A 24,564-nucleotide genomic window follows, 5' to 3' on the forward strand; every position below is an offset into this window, starting at 1 on the left:
CCACTTCTTTTTTTTTTAAAGGTCATGGCCAGCTTTCGTTGTGCAAACCTTGCTCCTTGTTTTTTGTTTTTTTTTTTTAAGATTTATTTATTTATATGTATATGAGTACACTGTAGCTGTCTTCAGATACACCAGAAGAAGGCATCAGATCCCATTACAGATGGTTGTGAGCCACCATGTGGTTGCTGGGAATTGAACTCAGGACCTCTGGAAGAGCGGTCAGTGCTCTTAACCTCTGAGCCATCTCTCCAGCCCGGTCCTTCCACTTCTAAGATAGCTCCCTCTATTTTGTAATCCTTTACTTTGGACATCCGTCACTCTCACAGTATCTTCATTTTGCCTTCGGTCATCTGTTTTGCCGTTTTACTTTTTGTCTTGTTCTCTGCTCAGGAGGTCTGGAGAGATGACTCAGTGGGTAAAGACTCTTACTGCTAAGCACGGTGATTTTTTAAAAAATTTTGTAATTATATTTATGTGCAGAAAACTTAAAGTGTACGTTTAACCCAGTTTAGTGGCGAGTTCCTTAGCCTTTGCCTTTTCCAGCTTGGCAATGCGAGCCACAGACTTAGGACCCAGGACGTTGCCTCCCCAGTGGCAGCGGATCTCCTCATATCTGTCATTATAATTGGTCCTAATAGCTTCCACCAGCTTAGCCAGAGCACCCTTGTCTTCCGAGTTCACCTGTGTGAAGGCAACAGTGGTGCACGTCCTCCTGTGGACCAGACGCCCCAGCCTGGCCTTTCCCTTGGTGATGCAGTAGGGCACCCCCATCTTTCGACAAAGGGCAGGCAGGAAAACCACCAGCTCAATGGGGTCTACATCATGGGCAGTCACCACCAGCTGAGCCTTCTTGTTCTCCACCAAGGTGGCGACTGTATTGACCCCTGCTCAGAGGACAGGTGGTCTCTCAGTTGGGACGTCCCCTTTGCCAGCAGCTTTCTTCTCAGCCCGGGCCAGCAACCTTTGCTTCTTCTCCTGCTTTGTCTCTGGCCTGTACTTGTGGGCAAGCTTAAGCAGCTGAGTCGCTGTTTGCCTGTCCAGGGCCTGGGGGAACTGGTTGATGGCAGGAGGTACTTTGAGCCGCTCATAGAGGATGGCTCTTTGCTGCTGCAGCCTGATGTAGCGGGGCCATTTCACGAAGCACGTGAGATCTCTTTTGGGCTGGCTGTCCTGCCCAATGCCGAAGTTCTTAGACCTTTTCTCAAACAAAGGATTGACCACCGTTTTGGCCTCTTGTTTCTTGACCACAGCAGTGGCCACCTTCTTCTCCTTGGCCTTCTTTCCTTTGGGCATCCTGCTCGGCTGGAGGAGAGAGAAGCACGGTGATCTTAGTTTAGTGCCGGGTATTAGGCCAAGGTTGGAGCTAAAGAGCTGTCTGACCTTACACACATGTGCACACAAACCCCAAATAAATGAGTGTAATTTAAACGATGCAGCAATAGGGCGGGAATGAGGGTGTGGGGATTCTGATGTGGCCAAGTCATTTCCTTGTTTGAAACTAAGGGAAAATACCTACCCGTCCCTCCTTTCCAGCCATGAAGATTCTGGCCTAGAGTTCTTCATGCGGGACGCTAGTTGCCACTCCTTACTACAGTTTCTCCTAGCTAATGTAGGGAGGATATTACAAATCAAGGCCATACACGCTGTGTTGTATGTTGCTGTGCTGTGCTGTATTTATAGTGGGTTATAACTGTTCTGAAAACCACAGTGCATGAGTAACAGTCTAGGACCAGTCTAATGGTTTGTCTATGACCAGTTCTTGGTCGGATAGGCAAGGGAGGAGGTTAACACAAAAATTCTAATTTGTCTGTCAAAGTCGTTTCTGCCAAAGAAATTCTTCTTGGGAAGTAAGAAAGCTGCCCATAAAAAGATGCAAAGGTAGCTGTTCCGGTCTGGATTCACCTGACCAGGTGCAGCTTTGAGCTGTGAGGCTGTAGACTGGCCAGATCTGGCTTTCGGTGTCACTGTCTTTCCAGCAGTGTCTCTTGACAAGATTGTAGAATCACCACTTAACTGCATTTTAAAGTCCATGGAGTTCTCATAAAATTGGATTCCTGGCTGCTTCTCATCAACCAGATGATCTGCCAGCCGCACTGGATTCCCTCACCAAAGGCAGCTGGAGCTGAGGAGGGTGGGGGGGCACCCTTGTGGGTGTGCTGGGTGCCAGTCAGAGACTCTCTTTACATACGCAGATTCACTCATATACGCTGGCTGTACGGTTGCTGAAGGAACCACTTTCAGATCCTCTGTTGAGTAGACATATCCATCCTCCTTTCTTTTTTTAAATTATTTTTTTACTGAAAATAATTTTTTTTCATCCAATATACTCTGACCACTGTTCCCCCCCCCCCTTAGCTCCTCCCCACTTTCCCACCCACCCAAAGCCAGGCCCTTCTTTTTTAGAATACAAAAGCCATCTATAACAACGACGACGACGACGACGACGACGACGACGACGATGACGACGACGACGACGAGGACAAGGAGGAGAAGGAAGAAGGAAGAAGGAGAAGGAGGAGGAAGGAGGAGGAAAAGGAAGAGGAGGAGGAGGAGGAGGAGGAGGAGGAGGAGGAGGAGGAGGAGGAGGAGGAAGAAGAAGAAGAAGAAGAAGAAGAAGAAGAAGAAGAAGAAGAAGAAGAAGAAGAAGAAGAAGGTTAAGATAAAATAAAGACAAACTAGATTAGATTAAGGACAAAACAGACAAACAGAAAAAAAGCCAAAGAAAAGGCACAAGAAACATATAAAGACCCTGAGACACACATATTTGCACAAAGAATACTCATAAAATTAAAATAGGAAGCCATGATATATAAGCAAAACGGGAGTGTAGAAGCCCAAACAAAGGATCATGAGACAAAACAAAACAAAACAAAACAAAACCACCTTCCAAAAGGACCATTGAATTCATGTTGGCCGTCTACTGCTGGGCATGGGGTCGGCCCTTCAGTGTGGTTATGCACCCTGTGAGACTCCATTAGAGAACACTAATCAATCCTCAATCCAAGGGGGCCAGCTAAGTCCCAGAGAAGAGACAGGACAGAGTCAAGACAGGTGCTTTTGTGTCTAAATCTCCTATCCTACCCCCCACCCTCATTTGATTTCAACTTCAGACTCACTCTTTTTTTTTTTTTTTTTAGAGGATGTAATTTTTAATACAGTGTATACAGCTGCCAATCCCGGGGATTGATTTCTGTGTAACCAAAGAAGTCTAATAAAAGAAATAGTTGACTCTTAAGGACTAATACTCATCGGAAACTTTGTGGAGGAGACGTGGAGATGATTCAGTCAGTAGAACGTTTGTGCCGCAATGTGAAGACCAATTTTAGATGTCCACACTCATATGAAAAACTGGGCCTAGTGACGTGTCTGTGTAATCCTGGCACTGAGGAAGTGGAGAAGGGGGGGGGGGCATCTCTGAAGCCTGATGGCCGTCAGTCAAGCAGAATTAGTGAACTATAGGCTCAATGAGAAACCCTATCTCAAAAAATAAGGCGGACCCAGTAGAGGTGTGCATGCCTTTAAATCCCAATACTCTGGAGGCAGAGGGAGGAAGATCTCTGAGTTTGAGGTCAGCCTGATGTATAAGGCGAGTTCCAGGCCAGCCAGAGCTGCATATCCCAAACAAAACAAAACAAAAGGGCTGGAGAGACGGCTCTGCAATTAGGAACCCTTGCTCTTGCAGAGGACCCACATTGGATCGCTGACTCACAATGTAGCTCACTGGCATCCGTGGCTTCAGTTCTAGGGGATCCAGCACCCTCTTCTGATCTCCTCAGGCACCAGGCAAACGTGGGGTACATAGACAGCATGTGAGCAGGAAACTCATACACAGAAAATAAACCAACAAAAGTAAGTTGGAAAGCCATTACAGAAGATTCCCAGTGTTGGCCTCTGGCCTCCACATACACATACATGCATATACAAACACACATGTGCCAGCATAACATACATTACACACACACACACCCCAAAAGACAAAGATGTAAAACAATTAATTTGCTGAGTCGTTTTAGATCAATCCATCAATTTAAATTAATAGAAGATTTATATTTTATTTATTCTGACTGATATTTAATTATCTAAGGAAAATACCTTTCCCAAGTTGGATAAGATTCAGCAATAGTCACGTTTATTTGGTGCAGAGTCCAGCTCTTTGATGATTCTAATTTGAAGGCTGATCTCAGAAAATGTACATACCGTGGTTCTGTAGGGGAAAGGTGCAGGGAAAACGTTCATGCATTTCCTCTACCCCTCACTGCTCAGCTGTTGGCTACTGAGGAATTCTGGGAGAAGTCATTGAGTTCAGTTGTTCCTCAAGAACGTACCAGGTTCCAATGAGCATCCCAAATAGATGACCCTGGGTACACTCGGTGTTCACAAAACCAAACCCAAAGTCATGAATGTTGGACCTTGGGAGGGGGTTGCTAGGAATGAGAGGGAGTTAAGGGCGTGGGGGTGGGTTGGGGATAAGTAGTCAGAATGTATTATATATTCATGAATGAAGTTGTCACAGAAGAAACAATTTAAAAGTTTGCTTGTGGAACTAGGGCTCTAATAAAACATTGCTTCACACTGCAGATTTGTCATAGTGAGTACTTTGAATAGACATTAAATACTCATCGTTAGTGGGTGTAACGTTATCAACACGGCAAGGAAGGAGGTGGGCAGGTTCTGACATGCTTTTGTAGACCAGCTGATTAAAAGGAGAATCACTCTATTCGTTTAGTGGACGTGAGAAACCGTGAGATTTTGAGTAACAGTTTTGCGTAAGGTGTTTGTAAAGGAGTCTGTGAGGAAGGGGAGTCTTTATGGCAAGCATAAGAATTCCAGTTTCTTTTAGGCATGATCCATTTGGTTGCTGCGGGTTGGGGAGAGAGCACACACAGCATGGTAGAGCCTTACAAAGTTTACCTGCCTAGTCCGTTCACCTGCTGCTCTCCTGCGACGGCAAGTGCTGTCTTTCTAAAGATAGCATTTACTTAGAAATCACGATTTCCTCCGGATGAGTCTTAAGCCTACATCTAAACCCTATTTTAATTATTTAATTTCCTTGTAAGTTGGAATTCTATATAGTGTCAACATTTCAGTATCAGTAAAATGCCAGCTCCTCGTGGGAAAAGATTTGCATATGTTAGCTTGGGAGTCAATGCCGTGATGCGTGTTTTGAACACAAGCCTTGTTGAAACACAACTGACATGTATTAAGGAAGAACTGGAGCATATGCAATCCTCCCTCTTCCTTCTGTGTGATTTATTACACAAGAAAGTGGTGATGAACGCATTAGGCTGTAACCGGGTACCCTAAGCTATGGAGGAACACACGAACACACACACACACACACCTCTCATTAGGAACCAGCTACCCCGCCTGCACCACACATTGCCCTCTGACTTCAGGTTCTGCTGTCCTTTCACATGCGTGACCTTTCCTATAAGAAAGCATGTTTCTTAACGTGTCCAAACAGTTCAGTTCAAAAGTGCCAACTACCGTTTGCTGAGTCTTCATATTGAAGAGAAACAATGGGAGATTTTTGGAAGACTCTGGGTGTGTACAGGGAATGGGAGGAGAATGTGGCATTGCCTGAGAGGTGCAACATTGGGAGAGCAGTGCACTCTGCCAGTCGTCAGATCTGTCGAGAGAAAAGGCTGTGTTTGGAATCACAGAAGAAAGTGGTGACAAATCCAGGTCAGATCGGAGGCTTAAACACAACTGAAAGGACCGTGGAGGCCTATGGGTGAGGAGACAATGTAACTATTTACAAACACCTTGAAAGGAGGTTGTTGCCTGCTGTAGGGGGAGCTCTTTAAAAGATCCTTAGCCGCCTCTAAGGGGCTGCTAAATGCTGTTGGGCTAAACCAAAAAACGTTCCTGGCCAGGATGTAGAAGTCCGTTGAGGGAAACGGCATGTTGGATCAAAAATGAGTTTCTGATAAGATGGGTGCCTAAGTGTTTAATCTAAATGCATGCTTCCTTGGTCTACATTTTAAAGCCAAAAAAGATGTTCCCAGGACTTGAGAGAGATGGAAGTTTTATGTTCCTCCCACCTATCCACCTGCTGCAGCCCTCCCCATGCACGCTCTGTGTGTGTGTGTGTGTGTGTGTGTGTGTGTGTGTGTGTGTGTGTGTGTGTGTGTGGTGTTCTTACTGCTGGGCAGGTCACAGGCCATTTTAAAGGTCAAAGACAGATTGTGTATTTTTGACCACTTTACATATATAAAATGGTGCTATTATTTTTGTTAATTCCTATCCCTTTACAAAGGTGAAGGTTTGAGATGTTACATCTCTAATCCACTTTCCTCCTTGTGGGTCAGGTTGTAGTTTTAGGATCACATATGATGTGCGCTGTAGCAGAATTGCCTCTTGATGGCTAAGAGTAGACAAGCAGTGTCCCGCCATTGAATAAGGGTGCCAAGCGTTTCCTGTACTGAAGGAGTCCAGTTTTGGTCAAGACCAAGAATGACTTCCTTGACCCAGTTGTGTGATATGCCTTGCTTTCAAGATGCTTTAACAAAATGATTGATCATATTTTCCTGACTTAAAGGAGTGCCCCGTGCTTTATAAACATGCATTTTAGATGTCATAAATAATAGTACTACTTTAGTGGAAGGCCTCGTGTAGAGTGACAATTCTAAAGTCTGCATGACTAGCTTTCTGTTGGGGTGTGTGTGTGTGTGTACAAAACCAGAACCTCATAGTCTTAAACCCACACTCATCACGGTTTCTGTGAGTCAGGAGTTCAGGACGCTCAGCTCATGGCCTTACAGATCTTCAGTCAAGCAGTCAAACACATTTCATTTCTCATTTGGAGTTTGCAGTCTTCCAAACTCTCAAGTAATTGGAGGATTTTGGTGACTACAGGACCAAGGTCTTCATCACCTTACAAGCTGTTTTTCTGGTTCAGGTCTTCTTTGATCTCAGAGAGATCACTTGTAGTTCCTTCCCTTAGAGACTCCACAGGCAAACCACAACCTGGATGCTTGCCTTCCTCAGGGTCTACAGGAGCACAGTTCTAACTCACCCTCCCGCCCAGTCCTCTGAGCCCCACATAACCTAACATAATCACAGGAATCACCTTTTCACCATCATTTCCCATAGACTGTTGTCTAATTAGGGGAACATCTACTCAACCCACTCGGAGCTTCTTCTGGGAACTAGAGAGAGGGATTTGTGTAGTGGCAGCTGTATAGAACATACACACAGAGATGGAGAGAGTGAAATCTGAGGAACATCTTTGAAGTGTGTGTGAAAGTGTGAGCAAATTCATGGTTCAGATAATCAGAGGTGATGCCAATTAAGACATAGGGATTGGGGGGAATGCAATATTTTCTAAAGGTCTCCATGATTCTCCACACTCTTTAGTAAGTAAAGACAATCAAAGCCACAGACCAGCCTGCAGAATGACAAGACACAAAGAGTCACCTCTGTGCCCTGATATAGCATGTAATTTAAAAAAAAAACCCATGCTAAATCCAGCTAGGCACCGGCATTGGCAGTCTCTGTTCCTAGCCCATTGCAACAGCCTGAGACCATAACCACGTGTTTCTTCTAGCCAACACCTCTCCCCAAATGCCAGCTCTGCCTCTCCAGAGCTCTCAGATCGCTCTTCCGCTAGCCTGTGCTCCACTCTGGTTACCTCTCCCCTGGAGCCCAATCCTTTGCCCAGTCTTCCCATTCCAAAGCCTGGTTGAAGTCCCAGCTATGTTCTTTCCCTCCTGCCTGTCTGAGTCACCAAAAATGGAAAACACCAGACAATCTTAGTTTAAAATCAACAGATGACATAACTGCTGGGCAGAGAATCTATCATCTTAAACTCATCAATTATTCTCTGTTGGAAATCTTCCAGTGGTGGAGGTCACCACTGGCCCTAACAATTCCTGGCCTACATCCTGCCCCTCTCACCCTCTCCACCTTGCAGTCAACAAAGGGCTGTTATTTTCTCCCATGTCCCCTCTTCCTCTCTCAGACCCGGAAAGCCTGCCTCCTCATCTTCACTCAGCGATTGGCTTCCTGTTGTCTTTATTAGTCAATCAAATAGGGGGAAATCCCCTACACCCTGAGATCCATAGCTGCTGTGAACCCTCTGGAACTCAGAAAATGGAATGGAAGGATTAATTCAAGTAATATAATTACTTGGGCAAGCAAAACTCTCCCAGTGTAAAAGAAAAAAAATACGTTTCCCTTGGTAAGACAAAGGGATGCCGGGTTGGCCATGCCTGTAGGCAGAAACCAGAAGGTGACATCAATGCCTTAGGTAGCAATTGACTGCCTGTGGTGCATGAATATTGTAGCCAATGTTATTTACGTTTGTGTTAACTCTCTGTTCATGATCTAGGATACTTCTTGCATAATTGTATGTTAGTGCATTATATGCACCATTTGCTTTTGCCTGCATGTATGTCTGTGCACCGTGTGTGTGCAGTGCCCACAGGGGCCAGACAAGGGCATCAGATCACCAGGGACTGCAGGTATAGATGGTTGTGAGCCACCATGTGGTTCTCCAGAAGTGCCCCAGTGCATTTAACAGCTAAGCCAACCCTTCACACACACACACACACACACACACACACACACACACACACACACACCCCAAGATTTTTAACATTCCCAGTGGTGATAGTTTTAAAGTAAGGGCAGATGAAAATAGCTTTAATTATCATTTTTTTGTTTAACCTACTATCTCCAGAGCACTACCATTTCAAAATGTAACCAGTAAGACTCATGAGCAGCATGCGTTCAGTTCTCTAAGCCTTCAGAACTCGTTGTGATCAATGCATCTCCCCACATGTGCCACCCTTTGGGGCTCTACTGTGTGTGGCTCACAGATGCTGTTTTGCACAGCACAGCTCCTAAACTCCCGATTCTGGTCAAGAACATTCTTCAGAGAACCGAGGTTCAGTACTCAGCACCCACATGGAGACTCACACAGTTCCAGGGGATCTGATGCCCTCTGCTGACCTCCATGGACTTTACGCATGTCCACAGGGCAAAAATATACATGTAGGCCATTCAGTCACACAGATAAGATGAAAAAAATCGAAGACCATAAGAAAAAAAGAAACCTAGTAGCCTAGAAAGTGTCCTCAGTTTACTTACCACACAGATGCACAAGTCTCCAGCCCTTTTAGAATGACTGATGTGGGAGAAAATACCTTGTTTCCTAAGCAAAGGAAAGACATGGAGGCACTTGTGTTACTGTTACTTGTGCATGGTGATACTGTGGCATGTATCTTATAAAGAGGGAAGGTTTAGTTACAATGTTGGAGAGTTTCCTCTGAGGCTGGTTTGTGGTTGTTTTGTTTTGTTTTTGCTTTTGGATTTGTAGTTTACCTGGCACTCAAGAGGCAGAGGCAGGCCGAGCTCTGTGAATTTGAGGCTAGTGTGACTGTATAGTCAGGTCAGGTCTAGGTCAGCCAGGACTACAAAATAAAACCCTGTTTTTAAAGAAGGAAGAAAAGAAATATCATCTTGTTTTTGTCTGTGATCACATGTCTGTGAGTATGTATTTCTGAGTGTATGAATAAACACATACATATTTGAAAAGGGTTCTGGTGAAAAAGTTTTCAAAAAGATCTATTGATCTGGAAATATAGACATTTGCATGCAGCCCAGTAAGGGGTCCAGGATCCAAACTTAAGTCCTGTGGTGTTTTGGATGAGTGATGCCTTAGGCTTTTACATTTGAAACTATGTCTTCAATTGGTGGAACTGTTTGGGAAGGATTAGGAGGTGCGACTTTGTTCAAGGAGATGTATCATTCCAGGGTAGGCTTTAAGGTTTCCAAAGCTTCCCCAGTTAGCAGTCTCTGCCTCCTGATGTAAGCTCTCACCTACTGCTCCAGCACCATACCTGGCTTCCTGCTGCCATGCTCTCCACCACATTGAGCATGGGCTCTAACCTCTGGACCCCCAAATTAAACATTTTCTTTCATGAGTTGCCTTGACTGTGATGTGTTATCATAGCAATAGAAAAGTGACGTATACAGTCCTAATGATTGAGTAACAAGCACTCTAACTTGGCAGGCATTTTTGGCTGCCAAGGTGATGCTGATAAGATTGGGGAGGACTTTTAAGAAGCGCTGGACTAAGGGAGGAAACTGTTGCTGGCTTCCAGAGAGGGGAAAGCAGAGGGGTGGCTAGTTACGGTCCTGTCGGGTGAATGGGAGGTCAGAACACAGGACGCAAAATAATAGCAAAGAATCACCTTGGCAGGACTGCACCAGCTTAGCATTAATAATTAAAGATGGAGAGCAGCCAATGTAACCATGTGCATCCCTGTCTCCAGTCGTAATCCTCTAGGGAAAGGCGGTGTCTAAAACTTTGCTAATCTCATGGCTTATGTAGTAAAATACAAGCAACAAGTATAATGGTGCTATTTCTATATCATTTTAAGTTATAACATGAGGGGAAACATTCCTTCACTTGAGACACGTGCTGCTATTTATTTGCCATTTAAAACAGTGCATTGACATGTATGTGATGGGTTCTGATGATATTTGTCCCCTCCACCCATTCTTATGCTCCCATTGTGATCCCCCCTTCTTCCCAACAAGCTCCCCTCTTTCTTTATGTGTGCACGCATTGTGGATGTGTGTGTGTCTGTGCGTATGCATGTGTGTCTGTGTGTCTGTATGTGCATGTGTGTGCTTGTGTCTCTATAGATGTGTTTTCATGTGCGTGTCTGTATGTGTCTGTGTGTATGTGCATGTGTGTGAATGTGTGCATGTGCCTCTGTGTGTATGTGTTTGTATGTGTATCTGTTTATGTGTATATATATGTGTGTCTCTGTCTATCTGTCTGTGTGTGCTTCTGTGCATCTGTCAGTGTGTGTGCATATGCCTGTATGGGTGCATGTATATGTTGCTGTGTGTTTATGTATGTGTGTATGCATGTATGTGGGGTGTGTGTGTGTGTGTGTGTGTGTGTGTGTAGGTATTAATTTAAGGGTGGAATCCTTAACCGTTTCTGTTCTAGCCCCAAATAATTGACAAGCTTATTTAAGTTTACTAACAAGCTTTAAGCACTATGGTTGGGCACACATTTATCTATTCTAACCCTCTGAGCTATCTCTTCCCACCCACATAGTCCTTTGCCCTCAGTCTGAGCCTCACCCTGGCTTGTTCTGCTCCACCTGTGCCCTCACGGCGAATCCCTTGGTGACCTGCTCATTGTAACTCCTCCTGAAGCCTCTCCACAGGGTCTCCTGCCTCACGGCTACTTCTTCCTTGCAGTCCTTCTCTCCCAGCTCTGTCCCTGGGACCCCTGGCTAGGATCGGACGTCTAGCCTTCTTATCTCCTCTGCCCAGCCGTAGGCTGGTGAGCTCTTTATTAACCAATCAGAGATAACTGGGGGCATCCTTTACACAACATTGATCCAGGAGATGGTTCAGTACTCATGACAGTGCTAGTGTCCAGACTGGACCAGATCTCTGGGCTCAGAAATCAGCAACTGAATACACAGTGCACAAGACCAACCCCTAACATGTCTCTGTGTTTGCTTGTGTGTTTATGTGTGTTTCTCTCTGTGTGTGTATGTGTGATTCTGTGTGTGTGTGTGTGTGTGTGTGTGTGTGTAGGCCTGCATGTGTATGTGAGTGTGTGTCTGTATGTTCCTGTATGTGTATGTGTATATCTCTCTGAGTGCATGTGTGTCGGTGCGTGCCTCTGTGTGTTTGCGTATGTATATGTCTGTTTAGGGTTGGTTGTATATGGGTGGAGGGTTGTTTACGGGAGCCTAAGTAACACACTAGCAGCCACGTCACTGACAAAAATGATCAGCTGCCAGGAGCTTCTCGGCTAGGAGTGAGGACTGGAGTTCCGCTACAGCCATCATGGGACGTTAAGGGCCCAATCTTGTGCAGCTGCCCACACATGCGGCACAAAGATCATTCCAAGCCCAGGAGATGGCGTTTTTTCCGCACCTCGCCCCCAAGTCCTGTTCTCCAGCTCTTCCATTTTCAACTGCCCTCTCTCACATGTTCCACGAGCCTCGGAGGGTACGATGTAGATGTCCCACTTAGGGTGGAGGACCTAACAGTCACTGGTTCTCAGCACTCGGACCAATTCTAAGCGTACACTAACCAGGGCCCACTGTGACACAGGCTTCTCTGACCAGGGCTGAGAGCCGCACCGACCTAGGGATATAAACATAAATGTTTAGAAGGCAGCCTGATCATGGGTCTGTTTAGAAAAGCAGCAGAAGTAGGCGCTCTTCTTGGTGTGTTTGCCGAAGCTAGAAGAGGGTGGAACTCGTCTTGGGGGATGGCAAAGCACATGGCAATGGTGGACATAGGGGAGAGGGAGGTGAGGACATGTGTGGACACACATAGTCACACACGCACACAGTTTGAACAACCTATCCTGAATGGGTAGATAATGCTGTTCCCGAAACTGTAGGTTTTTTTTTTTTTTAAAGGAATATCATAGAGCTAGGTGTGACAAACCTTTCAAATTGTTGACCACGGAGACCCTAGAAGCTCCCAAAACAATTCGGGCTATTACCATTGCTCTTGGCAATGCACCAGACCTAGATACTAAGACCCTACTGCTGAAGGTGCATTACTCTGGCTTCAGGACATAGAAAAATTAGGTTGAAATTGAGCTACCAACTTCCTCCCTGCTGGCTGGCTTTTATGGTGCTGGAAGGGACTATGCAGGATGCTGGGGTAGAGGAGTCAGTCATCAGTTGTCTTACTTAGTTGTGGACCCTTCAAGGTCCTATACTGACCTGCCAAGCAGAATGCCCACAGGCGAAAAAGTGGCCTGATTAGGTCTGAGATCTGTTTAACAGGACAGAGTTCACACCTAGTGCTACAAACCTAGTCAAAAGCCCATGGATGAGGGGGCCATAAGAGACCCTGAGTGGGGAACCCACTACTGGTTATTTGTTTAATTGCTTTTTTTAGATAAGGTCCCGCTATGCAGCCCAGACTGGCCTCGAATTTCAAGATCATCCCACCTCAGCCCCCTGGGATTTCCAGAGTCGCCACCTTACCTGGTCTGGTATCACGTAAAGTAGATAGAATAGGTGGCGTTTCCCTTGCCTTTGTTGGTGAGTAGACTTTTCTAGGCTCACGTAGAGAACAGAAGGCAGAGTGAGAGCTGTGGTATCAAAGTCCCGGTGACTGTAATGGAAGCAGATTAGTGCAGTAGAGAATTTGCGTCACACCTAAACGGTTTGTCCCTGGACAACGTTTTTTTACCCTCTCTGAGTTTCAGAATTCTCCGTAGTAAGATTGCCTGCCTCGCGGGCCTGTTCGGCGAGATAGTTTTTAAAATCCGCCTAGCACAGAAGTGTTGAATAAAAGGACCGTCTCATGGAAAAGCAGGGAAAAAAGAGAACGCAGCATATGGAGCACATACTGAACTTGGGGTCTGATTCCAATTAATGAGTAGGATATTGGTATTCTGAGCGTGCGGGTTGCTTAGCAACCCACACTAACTCAATAGCGCCCGCCACCATACTAGTTGTCTTTCATCAGAGCAGTAATTAAATGTTCTTAAGAAGCTCAAGGGTTGTGGGAAAAGGATTCACCTTGAATTTGGAGTTGGTTCAGATGTTTTTTGGGGGAAAAGATTCCCCTTCTCCCCATTGTATTTGTGCTGACGTATCTCAGAGCTTGGGCTCTTCCTTTGTAGGCTTAGGGCACCAGGAAGGTGTTTCACATCCCACGTTAGGGATATCTGAGTATACTCAACTAACGTTCACTGAACGCAAAGGGTCAGTCATACAAGACATGCTTCTGACCCCGCTGCCCCTTAGAGTTTCGGAACCTAGAGGACGAGTCGGTCAACGTTAAATAATATGCCACATGGTTTCACAAGTGGCTCTCCGTGTCTCCAGAAGCAGAGTGCTGTGAACTGAGCAGTCCCTTTAGGGCTGCATTGAATTTCCTGGCAAACCCGTACCCCGGCACTTTCATAGTACCCGATTCAAAGGTTGGCCTCCTGGGCCTTGGGAGGCTGGGCCTACAGGCACTTACACTCCATGCTGCAGGGTGTGACTAACTACCCTTTTACCTGAAGCCAGGGACTTCCCCGGGCTGTGCCCAGCTCCCTCGGGGACTTCCCCAGGCTGTCCTGGCTCCCCTATCCTTGGCATGATGGTTTCGATTCCACCTCCCTCGGGCAGTGAGATAGTAAATGTATTGCTAGGCAGATAAGCACAGCTCTGGGCTAGTCTTCACCAGTGCGTGCCTCCAGGGTTATGCCACCTGCCCTTGAGAACCCATTTATCATCTTATTACTTTATAATTCGCATTCTTACAGACGTAAGAGAAAAACCAAATAAGCTGGAAAGAAACGGGCGACTGCGTTAGTTTTGCTAGATTTTGTCCCCTCCATTTGTAACCCAGTGGGCAAGGAATCCATTGTGTGGCTCCGGCATTTCAGGAGTTATTCACACACAGAAAGGACGAGGCCTGAGGGTCTATGGGGCGGGCAGCTGGTGGATGAGTCATGCTCGGTCACCAGAACGATGGTGGCGCATGGCAGAGGCCCTTTCCTGCCCATCACCTGCTCCCGTCAGTCCCCTCCTTATTAAGTAGTACATCTGTTGTGGCGACTGGATAAAAACACACCAAGCCGGGGGTGCAGTAATTCAATCAGGGCGAGTCAGCATTCTGCAATGGTACCATGCCCAGGGAGGAGAGACGGCCTGGTAGCTGCTTAGGACAACAGAAGTGGGCCAGAAGCACAGTTCCCCCTAGAACCCTCAGGGTCACAATTCTAGAACGTAGAGGCCCCCCAGCATGCACCCCAAATCAAGCATTTTAAGGAGCTGGGTCCCTCCCCGCCCCCCGTGCTCCTTTCGGAACTGCCAGGAACGTTTTATGTGGCCCTTCTCTTATTAGCACTGTCTTAAAGTTTCGTCAAGAATTATAAATTTTTAAGGAAGTTCAACCCAAAGTTCAGAGACCTACTAGCCGGTCTTTTCATATTGGTTTCTGCGGTTGTGTTGAGTACTCTGAAGAATTGATTGGGCTAAAATGCCCCAGTTTTAAAAGTAAAACCGCAGGGGAGTGACATTTTGCAGGCTGGTATTTGCAGTTCCCGCTCCTCCTTGCATTTCTGAGGACAGCTCGTTGCCATGAGAGTCTGGCAGTGTAGAATTTTGTGCATTGTTTTTCCAAGAGGGGAGACTGGGCATGTTCACAATGGTGGTCTGCTTGAATCCTGTGTGTCACAGATTGCCTGTAATCAGGGATCTGCAAGATGCTAGTAAAAATAATAATGCAGCTCTAGGTTATATATCGAAGCCTTTTGTCCCTACGCCCCTGTCCCCTTTCCTCTTTCTCCTCTGCCTTCTCCTTTCTGATTCTCCTGATTTCTTGTAACTTGAGAAAAGGTTCACGAATGAAGGGTGCCAGCAGTTGCAGCACCTTTGTGTCTAGTTCTGTCAGTGATGCCCGGTTCCTTGCCATTTGTAAGACACGTGCACTTCTGCGTGTGGACTTTTATATTTTTCCTTACGAGACATGGGCTGTGCTACACGATGCCTTAACGGGTGTCCTGGGAGGCAGTAAATACAGCATCTACATTCCTGGCCCTTGCATGGTAGTTGGTGTTCCTTACGACTCAGGCCAAGGAGAGCGTCCCAGTGAAGCCATTAGTGCTGAGGGCAAATGTGGTGAGCGATGCATTGATTCAGAACCTTGTCAGCATGCCCTACTCGCTTCGGACCCAGGTCCCATGTTAGCGTCTTTACATGGTTGGGAGAGTAGAGAATATATGAACAGAGGGACAGAGTCAATGAATAGTAGTATTATTGACCAGCTGGTAAATGTTTAAGTAACAGGAATTAAGGAATTAACGTGTTCCTTTATATGGATGCAATATTAGCCTGAACCACAAATACAGAAAATCATTCTGTACTATTGTTTTAGTTAGGGTTTTACTGCTGTGAGCAGACACCACGACCAAGGCAAGTCTTATAAAGGACAACATTTAACTGGGGCTGGCTTACAGGTTCAGAGGTTCAGTCCATCATCATCAAGGTGGGAGCATGGCAGCATCCTGGCAGGCATGGTGCAGGAGGAGCTGAGGGTTCTACATCTTCATCTGAAGGCTGCTAGGAGAAGACTGGCTTCCAGGCAGCTAGGATGAGGGTCTTAAAGCCCACGTCCAAAGTGACACACCCACTCCAACAAGGCCACACCCACTCCAACAAGGCCACACCCACTCCAACAAGGCCACACCCACTCCAACAAGGCCACACCCACTCCAACAAGGTCACACCCGCTCCAACAAGGCCACACCTCCAAATAGTGCCACTCCCTGGGCCAAGCCTATACACACCATCACAACTTTAGGCATTTTGTTAAAGTCTCTGAATCTAACGTATTAAACGTTTTCACAGGCTATTATGTATTCTTAAAGATCTCCCTCTGGTCGTGTGTTTCCTATGTTTACTGATTTATTTGAGCTCCTTATAGTGTCACGTTTAAACCATCTTTCACGGGAGGCCATTTGATTGGATCCAGCACGTGGGCAGTGCCACTAATGTCCTGCCCTGCGCTGATGGCTGTGTAACTTGAAGACATTCATCCCTGGTTCCTCCGAGTCTCAAACACGTTTAAAGCATAACTACTGTAGCATCCGACAGAATCTGTCGAGAGGGTGGATTTTGGAGGGTTTTTTCGGGATTCATCACCGTTACGTAGAAAGCTTGTTCAAAATACACATCCCTGGGAATTACCTTGATTTAATATATGTGGGGGAAGCACGGCTCTCCATTTTGGGTCAAGCGATTCTGACTTGCCCTGTGCCACTGCTGTAGACCTGCTGACCCAAGGATCTAGTTATCTGTGCTTTAGTTTTTTGTCTGTTCCTGTGATACAACACTGACTAAAACCAACTTGGGGAGGAAAGGGTTTCTTGCCCCTTACAGGCTAGAGTCCATCACTGAGGGGTGTCAGAGCAAGGGGCTCAAAGCGGGAACCGGTGACTTCCTGAATTTGCTCTCTCATACACCTTAGGACTACCCGCCTAGGATTGGCACCACCCACAGTGGGCGGGGCCTTTTCACATCAATCATTAACCAAGAAAATACCCCACCATCTTGCCTAGAAAGGCCTGATGGAGGTGTTTCCTCAATTGAGGTTCCTTCTCAGGTGACGCCAGCTCCTCAAACGGATAAAAACTAACCTGCACATGCCGAGAAATCAATAGCTAGCCAGTTTCTAGTAAACATGCTTCTATTATACATTTAATTAATGTTTGTGCTCAAAACATCCCGGTTTCACGGCAACGGAAAGACACTTTGATAACTGATGCCGCGGATTCATTAAGAAAAATATCATTCCATTCTTTTTTTTCTTTTTTTCCGGAGCTGAGGACTGAACCCAGGGCCTTGCGCTTACGAGGCAAGCGCTCTACCACTGAGCTAAATCCCCAACCCCTACCATCCAGTTCTTTTTGCCTAATTAGGTCCTCTGTCCCTTTTCTTTCTTTCACACAGGAAATAGCAAAATCTTTATGGACTTGGTCTGGGTCAGGAGCCCAGATGAGCTTAAAGAAACCGGGGCTGAACCCTTAGTTTTTCGTCTCCACGCCCACTGAACCCCTCCATGCCGGCTCCCACATCTCCCGGCCTGTGGAGCGATTGCCCCGTTCTGTGATGGGAAAGCGAAGGACTCCGTCATCGCTGGCCTCAGAGTCATCTAAAGAGAACTGACAGGGAAGCGGTGCAGCCATGGAGAAGAATTCAAGCTTGTGGAAGAGCCTGGTGACGGAGCACCCTCTCTGCACCACCTGGAAGCAAGAGGCGGAAGGGGCCATTTTCCACCTCGCCAGTATCTTGTTTGTGGTGGGCTTTATGGGCGGCAGTGGATTCTTTGGGCTCCTTTATGTCTTCAGTTTGCTGGGGCTGGGCTTCCTGTGTTCTGCGGTCTGGGCGTGGGTGGACGTCTGCGCTGCTGACATATTTTCCTGGAACTTTGTGCTGTTTGTCATCTGCTTCATGCAGTTCGTTCACATCGCGTACCAGGTTCACAGCATCACCTTCGCCCGAGAATTCCACGTGCTGTATAGCTCCCTCTTCAAGCCCCTCGGGATCCCTTTGCCCGTCTTCAGAACAATTGCCCTGAGCTCCGAAGTGGTTACTCTGGAAAAGGAGCACTGTTATGCCATGCAGGGGAAGACCTCCATTGATAGACTCTCCGTGCTGGTCTCAGGAAGGTTCGTACCCTCAATGCAGTGCGTCTTACCTCTACGGTGGTTCTGTGTTTCCTTGCTCAGTATTTGATGCTGGTGCAGCATAGTCTTGGGTGGGATTTAGCGCCCTGGGACTCGGGGAAATCTTTGAGACATAACGCAGATGTGGGTATTTAGGGGACGTGCTATTGTTTATTTGAATCAGGAAATAATCTCGAGTCTGACTTTCATCTTACAAATAAATTTCACAAGTCCTAGAGGCAAAGCATGAATTTAGTTCTGTGGATGTAGTACTTGTAGTGAAAGTCAAGGAGGCTGAGGCAGTTTGAGCTGGTAAATCCCTCATCGGCTTGCTAAGTATTTTAGGTGGACTCTTCTGGTATTCATCTCCATAAAGGGGAATTTTTAACTGTGTATTATCAAATTTATTCAGTAAATCCTAGCATTTGCCCCATTGTGAGAGGTGGGAGCAAAGAATTCGGGAATATATATGTATAGAATCTAGACTGAAAAAATTTGAGAGGGCAAAAAAATTGTGTTTTTCATATCATTGAAACTATTAATGGCTGGAGAGAGATGGCTCTAAGGTCAAGAGCACTGGCTACTGTTCCAGAGGATCAGGGTTCAATTCCCAGCACCTGCATGGCAGCTCATAACTACCTGTAACTCCAGTTTCATGGGACCCAACACCTTTACACAAACATACATGCAGGCAAAACGCCAATGCACATGAAATAAAATAAATCAACTAATTACATAGCAGAAAGAAAAGATTAAACCTTTAACTCACAGAGGAGGTGCTTGCAGAAGATTTCCACTGTGCTCTTAAACTCCCACCACCCCTGTAGAATCAAAAAATCTGAGTGCGCTCCAGTCTTGTGCCGAGGCACAGTGCACACGTGGAATGGACTCATCTCATGTGTATACACCTTGATGAGCTGTTGGTGAATTTCACTCACTGTTTCAGACTCCTAGGTGATGAATAGCATACACAAATATTATAGGGTATTGTGGGAATAGACGTATTTAATATTTAGTTCTTCAAAACATTAAATGCAAAGAAGTAGCGAAAGGCTGGAAGTATAAGCCCCAAAGAAATGTCCCCCAAATGTGCACACATGTTCTTCCTACCTCATAACAGATGCTCTTGTGTCCTGCTAGGATCAGAGTGACCGTCGATGGCGAATTTCTGCACTATATTTCCCCCTTTCAGTTCCTGGATTCTCCCGAGTGGGATTCGCTAAGACCCACAGAGGAAGGCATTTTTCAGGTAAGGACCAATTATGCCCCAAGTTTCAGGCTCCAACCATCTGAACAGATGAATATTTGTTGTAAAGTAAGCAAGCACACAAAGAAAACAACATACAACACCACCTTAGTTTAAATTTAACTTTGGATAAGGTTTGCTTCATGCATGATTCCTAACTGTGAGTCCTGCTGACGGACGTGAGTCACGGGGAATGGGAATCCCGGAGACAGGAAGGGTCTGTGATGAGTGCTCTCTCGGTTTCCCATGTTAAACCTCATGTATGGGAGTTTTTGAAAGTGGAAGGTGCAGATGGACTTCACCTGTTCTATACTTGCTGTCACCTCTACGCCTTCGTGTACTGGTAGTTCTGAAAGACGACCGTTTCAGTCAGTTCCATTTATTATGCTATACTGTTTCCAAAAACCCCCCTACACACATGTGCATGCAAATTCAAATTATTGTAAATAGGCAAGAATGGCATTTGTAAATTCCATAGTGTACTAGAGAAACCATGTTGGGGTTAAAAGCCCTCAATCTTCTTAGCTGCATATTCCTCTCGTGTTAGCCGGCCTTGCTCCCTCCTTTTTATGTTAGATCGGTCTGCAAATCGCAAAACACAGTCAAGAGGGGCACGTGTGTACAGCATAGTGATTAGATAAGAAGAAATAAATGATGTATTTAATATTTAATAATTTAATTTTAACAGCATTTTGTGTATCGGTTAAGGTGTTTTTTAACCTAGAAGGACAGTAAGAAATTCATTTACAATTTGGGGCAGAAAAAATGTGATCGAAAGGATTGGAGAGATGGTTCAGTGGTTAAGAGCACTGGCTGCTCTTGCAGAGGGCATGGGTTCAGTTCCCAGCATCCACATGGGGGCTCACAACAGCCTGTAACTCCAGTTCCAGGGGATCTGATGCCCTCTTCTGGCCTCTGTGGGCACTGCACACATGTGGAGTACATACATACATGGAGGCCAAACACTCATCCACATAAACATAAACCTTTAATAACCGTGTTTTAATCTGTTGCTTTCTGGTTATGTTTGAAATGGGTCTTTGTGTTTTCCAGGTCACTCTCACAGCAGACACTGACTGTCGATACGTGTCCTGGAGGAGAAAAAAATTGTATCTGCTCTTTGCTCAGCATCGATACATCTCCCGCCTGTTTTCTGTTTTAATCGGCAGTGACATTGCAGATAAACTCTATGCCTTGAACGACAGAGTATACATAGGGAAGAAACATCACTATGATATCCGGTTACCCAACTACTATCAGCTGTCAAGTCCAGACTTGTCCAGATCACCCCTAACAGAACAGTTTCGGAATTCCAGACAACATTGTAACAAATGACATCAAAACCTGAAGTTGTTTTGATGGCTGGGAAAAAAAAAAAAAGACTTCATCATTCCCCAGATAAGATAGCACACTATTATTCTATTTTACAACTGAAACTCAGAGTCAAGATGCCATCGCCAGGTGTTTATTAATTCATTTTAACTTCCGCACCTCAAATAAACTTTACAAACGTTCATGTATTCCTTGCTGTTGTAATGGAAGATGAATAATGACAGGCGCTCTGCCCCTTCTCTGCATCAGAACTGAGAGAATAATTTCGTATTCTCTGATATTTCCTCCAACATGCTGTCTGATACTGTTGGCACAGGAGAAGCCCTTAGCAAATGTCAGCAGGAGAGCAGGTTGCTATGGTCCACAGACCCATTTCTAGAATCTGCCTTTTCCTGACAATCTCTGATGAATGTAAGTTACACTGTTGCTGTAGGAAGCAGTTCCTTTTATATGTGACATTCTCTGACATGACTTAGAAAGAAGAATAAATGTAAGAAACAGTAACATGCCAATCTGAAGACTACTTTCTTGCTACAGACAAGCTGTGAGCTTATACTTTGCAATTACTATTAAAAGCAGCAGCTCCTAGTAAGCGAGATTGCATACTAACTACTGAGTAAATAGCATTGCCCATAAACAGATAGTCCAAGTGCACGCGGCCTTTTGAGTTGCATGGTCAGATACAGGGGCAAGGCTTTGACAGAAGAGGGACGGCTTCGCAGTGAGTTCTCAGTCCGGTAAAGAGAGCTTAGGAAAGAGATACTCACATTCGGACCTGGTCCCTGTCTTAGGAAAATGGTTTTTCTGGAACTCATATGCAATGGACCTCTGTAGACCCATTTGACAAATGGATCAATGCCTTGTCTGTGACTCTGGGTTATAAACTGGGCCCTGATGATAGATAGATAGATCCAGTGACAGACATGATTCATTCTCTCATGGAACTTACATCCTGGGGGCAAGAGAGAAGATAGAAAAGCTTACGGATACAAAGTGATGGGGTCAAGGAGAGAAGGAAATTAAAGGATGTGGAGGGGGATGCTCAAGGGAGCTCTCAGCAAGGTGATGACTTAGAGGTGGAAAAGTGAGTCTGTGCAGGTACTGGGCAAGGGCAGGCTGGGCTAAGGGTTGCACATGCAGGCTCCTGGGCAGAGCGTGGCTGGTCAGGTCAAGGCCAGTGGGAAAGCAAGCATGGATTGGGACAGCCTTGGAGTGGGTGGGGGGCTGGGCCTTGGATTCAGCAGCCACTGTGGAATTTAAGATAGAATAGTCATGTGTTCTGCCTGTGATTACTTGACAGCCTGCTGAGGATGAGGTTGGGGTGAGGGGCAATAGTGGATGAGGAAGATCAGGGACAGTTGCCCCTGAAGGCTGAGTACAAGTCTAGACTCTAGAGAAAGATCCAGGCTAGAGATATAGCTGTGAGACACTTAACAGTCAATGGTGTCCGAACTCATTGGCCTAGAGGAGGTGCCAAGTGAGTGAGGGTAGAACAGAACAAAAACGGCCCCGGACCTTATCTGTGAGGATGTCCTAGTGACCAGAGGATATGGTGGAGTCAGCAAAGGATATGAAGGAACAGCCAGTGAGGCAGCAAGGACACCCAGGGAGTGTGATGTTCAAAACCAAGTGAAGAGATTTGTCCACAGACCCATGTCTAGAGTCTGCGTGCGTGTGTGTGAGTGTGTGTGTGTGAGTGTGTATGAGTGTGTATGAGTGTGTGTGTATGTGTGTGAGTGTGTGTGTGAATGTGTGAGTGTGTGTGTGCGTGTGTGAGTGTGTGTGTGTGAGTATGTGTGGTGTGTGTGTGTGTATGTGTGTGAGAGTGTATGTGTGTGTGAGTATGTAGGTGTTAGTGTGTGTGTGAGTGTGTGTATGTGTGTGAGTGTGTTTGAGTGTGTGTGTATCTGTGTGAGTGTGTGTGAATGTGTGTGTGAGTGTGTGTGTGAGTATGTGTGGTGTGTGTGAGTGTGTGTATGTGTGTGAGTGTGTTTGAGTGTGTGTGTATCTGTGTGAGTATGTGTGAATGTGTGTGTGAGTGTGTGTGTGAGTATGTGTGGTGTGTGTGTGAGTGTGTGTATGTGTGTGTAAGAGTGTATGTGTGTGTGAGTATGTAGGTGTTAGTGTGTGTGTATGTGTGTGTGAGTGTGTGTATGTGTGTGTGTTTGAGTGTGTGTGTATGTGTGTGTGTGAATGTGTGTGAATGTGTGTGTGTGTGAGTATGTGTATGTGTGTGTGAGTATGTAGGTGTTAGTGTGTGTGTGAGTGTGTATGTGTGTGAGTGTGTTTGAGTGTGTGTATGTGTGTGTGTGAATGTGTGAGTGTGACTGTATGTGTGGTATGTGTGTGAGTGTGTGTATGTGTGTGTGAGTGTGTGTGTGACTGTATGTGTGGTATGTGTGTGAGTGTGCATGTATGAGTGTGTGTGTATCTGTGTGAGTATGTGTGAATGTGTGTGTGAGTGTGTGTGTGAGTATGTGTGGTGTGTGTGTGTGAGTGTGTGTATGTGTGTGTGAGAGTGTATGTGTGTGTGAGTATGTAGGTGTTAGTGTGTGTGTATGTGTGAGTGTGTGTATGTGTGTGAGTGTGAGTGTGTGTGTATGTGTGTGTGAATGTGTGTGAGTGTGTGTGAGTGTGTGTGAGTATGTAGGTGTTAGTGTGTGTGAGTGTGTGTGTGTGAGTGTGTTTGAGTGTGTGTATGTGTGCGTGTGAATGTGTGTGAAAGTGTGTGAGTGTGTGTGAGTGTGTGTGAATGTGTGTGTGAGTGTGTGTGAATGTGTGGGTGTGTATGAGTGTGTGAGTGTGTGTGAGTGTGTGTGAATGTGTGTGTGAGTGTATGTGTGGTATGTGTGTGAGTGTGTGTATGTGTGTGAGTGTGTGTGACAAATGTAAGTCCTATTGTTGGTGTAGGAAACAATTCTTTCTTTAAATGTGAAGTTCTTTGACATGCCTAAAAGGTAGAATGAATGTAAGAAATGATAACATGCCAATTTGAAGACTACTTTCTTGTTACAAACAAGTTCTGATCTTATGCTTTACGGATCCCATTAAAAGAATCACCTTATAGAAAGCAAAATTGCAGTCCTGCTAACTTCTCACAGTGTTAAGTCATCACCTAGTATTAGCACATTAAAGATACAAAAACCCAAATTTCTCCAGGAGCCACTGAGAAAGGGACAGTGAAGTGTCTTCAGTGTGGCTGAGGGGTCTGGAAGAAACCACTGGGCTGACAGCCATGACAGGGTGACGTGAAAACAGACCAAAGCGGGATGGGAGGCAAGATTCAGTGACAGCGAAGCCAGGTGATTTTTAAACCCTTCTGGTCTGAAGAGAAATGGAAACGGTCAATAGCCTGTGCGAGAAGTGGGACTGGGAAAGAAACGGTTATTGCTAATGAAGACCAGAAAAATGGCCCCTAAGAGTGGCACATGGCAAATGGCATATGCTCCAAGTGGGGGTGGGCTGCCCGAGTGCTGACCTCGAGCATGTTGGGATCCCATGTCCTTAAACAGGACTGTGGTCATCACAGACAGACAGGAGGCAGAGTAGACCTCCAAAGTAGAGTCAGGAAGGGGCTGGGGAGACGTGTGGGGCTATTATGGCAAGGTCTGTGTCACCATGAGTGAGCTGTTGTATAATTCAAGTCTAGCATGAACTAAGTACAGTAGGGGATGCTTTCCTTTCTGGCCACACATGGCCATCATGGTTCTTAAGCAAACAGATAGTCAGACACAATGGTGGCCATCCTCTCGTATAATTAGGCCTTCGGGAAGCACCACAAGCTTTGTGGTGGGCTTCACCATGGCTCTGGGAGGAA

The 24,564-nt window shown here is 45.8% G+C and overlaps 1 protein-coding gene and 1 pseudogene across 2 annotated transcripts in view; one reads left to right on the top strand and one right to left on the bottom strand.

Moving 5' to 3' along the window:
- Positions 1 to 21,251, top strand: part of Popdc3 (popeye domain cAMP effector 3) — a 28,473-nt gene extending 7,222 nt beyond the window's left edge. Inside the window, 4 exon segments of one of the 2 annotated variants that reach the window (NM_001037369.2) lie at positions 17,454 to 17,801; positions 17,961 to 18,172; positions 19,310 to 19,418; positions 20,469 to 21,251. In NM_001037369.2, the coding sequence (NP_001032446.1) occupies positions 17,688 to 17,801; positions 17,961 to 18,172; positions 19,310 to 19,418; positions 20,469 to 20,750 (717 nt within the window). In that variant the 5' untranslated portion in view covers positions 17,454 to 17,687 and the 3' untranslated portion in view covers positions 20,751 to 21,251. 2 annotated transcript variants of the gene reach the window in all.
- Positions 889 to 1,293, bottom strand: LOC147998750 (large ribosomal subunit protein eL8 pseudogene; annotated as a pseudogene).
- Positions 21,252 to 24,564: the final 3,313 nt, after the last annotated feature.

The sequence above is a fragment of the Rattus norvegicus genome, chromosome 20, assembly GCF_021556685.1.
Source record: "Rattus norvegicus strain SHRSP/BbbUtx chromosome 20, alternate assembly SHRSP_T2T, whole genome shotgun sequence".
NCBI classification, from domain to species: domain Eukaryota; kingdom Metazoa; phylum Chordata; class Mammalia; order Rodentia; family Muridae; genus Rattus; species Rattus norvegicus.